Source organism: Buceros rhinoceros, unplaced genomic scaffold, assembly GCF_000710305.1.
Source record: "Buceros rhinoceros silvestris isolate BGI_N320 unplaced genomic scaffold, ASM71030v1 scaffold23152, whole genome shotgun sequence".
NCBI classification, from domain to species: Eukaryota; Metazoa; Chordata; class Aves; order Bucerotiformes; family Bucerotidae; genus Buceros; species Buceros rhinoceros.
In genome coordinates this window covers 1-1377 of record NW_010399775.1, presented here as the reverse complement: position 1 = coordinate 1377, position 1377 = coordinate 1, and the positions used below count along the sequence as shown (strand labels likewise).

General features: G+C 59.0%; 1 protein-coding gene across 1 annotated transcript in view; it reads right to left on the bottom strand.

Annotated features, from left to right (window-relative positions):
- BCL2L1 (BCL2-like 1) overlaps positions 1-1270 on the bottom strand; it is a 4160-nt gene extending 2890 nt beyond the window's left edge. The window contains exon 1 of the mRNA XM_010131622.1: positions 553-1270. Coding sequence (XP_010129924.1) covers positions 553-1107 — 555 coding nt within the window. The 5' untranslated portion in view covers positions 1108-1270. The remainder of the gene's footprint in view (positions 1-552) is intronic.
- Between the last annotated feature and the right edge of the window lie 107 nt (positions 1271-1377).

The following is a 1377-nucleotide window of genomic DNA, read 5'->3' as shown; positions in this document are numbered from 1 at the left end:
CACTGGGCCCTGCCAAGCGAGAAGCGGCTGCAGGGTTAGCGCAGAGGTTGCTCCCGCCGCACCAGCAGCCCACCCACCCGCCGGGATCTGCTGGGGGATTCGCGCAGCAGAAGGAAAAGCCTCCAGAATGAAGAAGTAGCTGCTCCCTGGGCAGACCGCAGGCCGGCCGCGCTCGGGGAGGAGGAAGCTCCACTCCCTGCTGTTAAAGGACACCAGGAACAAGCCCCAGAGCCAGGGCTGCCACTGGAAGAACAAGCTTGGATGACACTAGATTTCCAAAGGCTCTTGGAAAACAGGTCTTTTATGTAACATCCATGGAGGAGGAAAATAAACAGGGATGGAGAAGAGACACATCTGAGCACAAACTGTCATCGTGGTGGACTGACCCTCTTGTGCAGAGCATTAAGAGCACAGTGGGAAAGGCCACACACCCCTTGATGTCCCTGCAGGGTCTGGGACACACAATAGCCTAAACAGTTTGCCCGGCACCGCTGCCAGACCGGAGCGAGGGAGGACGCGGGCAGCCATCCCCACCGGGAGCGGGGTTCTTACCCATCCGCCATTCTCCTGGATCCAGGGGTCTAGGTGGTCGGTCAAGTACGTGGTCATCCAAGAGACAATGCGTCCCACCAGTACCCGCATCTCCTTGTCAACGCTCTCCACGCACAAGGCTCCTCCGAAGGAGAAGAAAGCCACGATGCGACCCCAGTTCACTCCGTCGCGGAAGAGTTCGTTCACTACCTGCTCAAAGCTCTGGTACGCCGTGCCCGGGGTGATGTGGAGCTGGGAGGTGAGGTCGCTGAACGCCCGCCGGTACCTCAGCTCAAACTCATCCCCTGCCTCTCTCAGCGCCTGCCTCACGTCGGCTGCTTGGACGATGTCAGGGACTTCGAGGCTGCTCCGGTGCACAGTGGCTCCGTTCACTACGTGGCTGGCGGGCGGGTGCCAGGAGGGGCTCCCATTGAGGACGCCGTCCACCTCGACCTCGTCCGCTGCAAAGTCAGTCCTGTTCTCATCCTCCTCCTCCAGCTGACCCCAGCTGTACCCCTTCTGCGAGAGCTTGTAGGAAACAAAGTCAATCACTAACTCCCGGTTACTGCTGGACATTTTCACACCTGGGACACCCCCAATGAGTCCATGGTCCGGAGCACAAGCAGATCAGCAGGTCCCGACTCCACTCTTCTTCACGACCGATGGGAACATCTGACCTTTGCATGGACAAACAGCAGAGGAGGAGAGAGGCAAAGAAACGGTTAACGCCACAGCTTTCAGACGCGCCCGTGCTATTAACGCCGAGAGCTTATCGTTAAGACTGAGATCATCCTGCAGCTTTATGCCAGGCTCAGGGCCACTGGGCTGAAGCCACACGGAGAACCG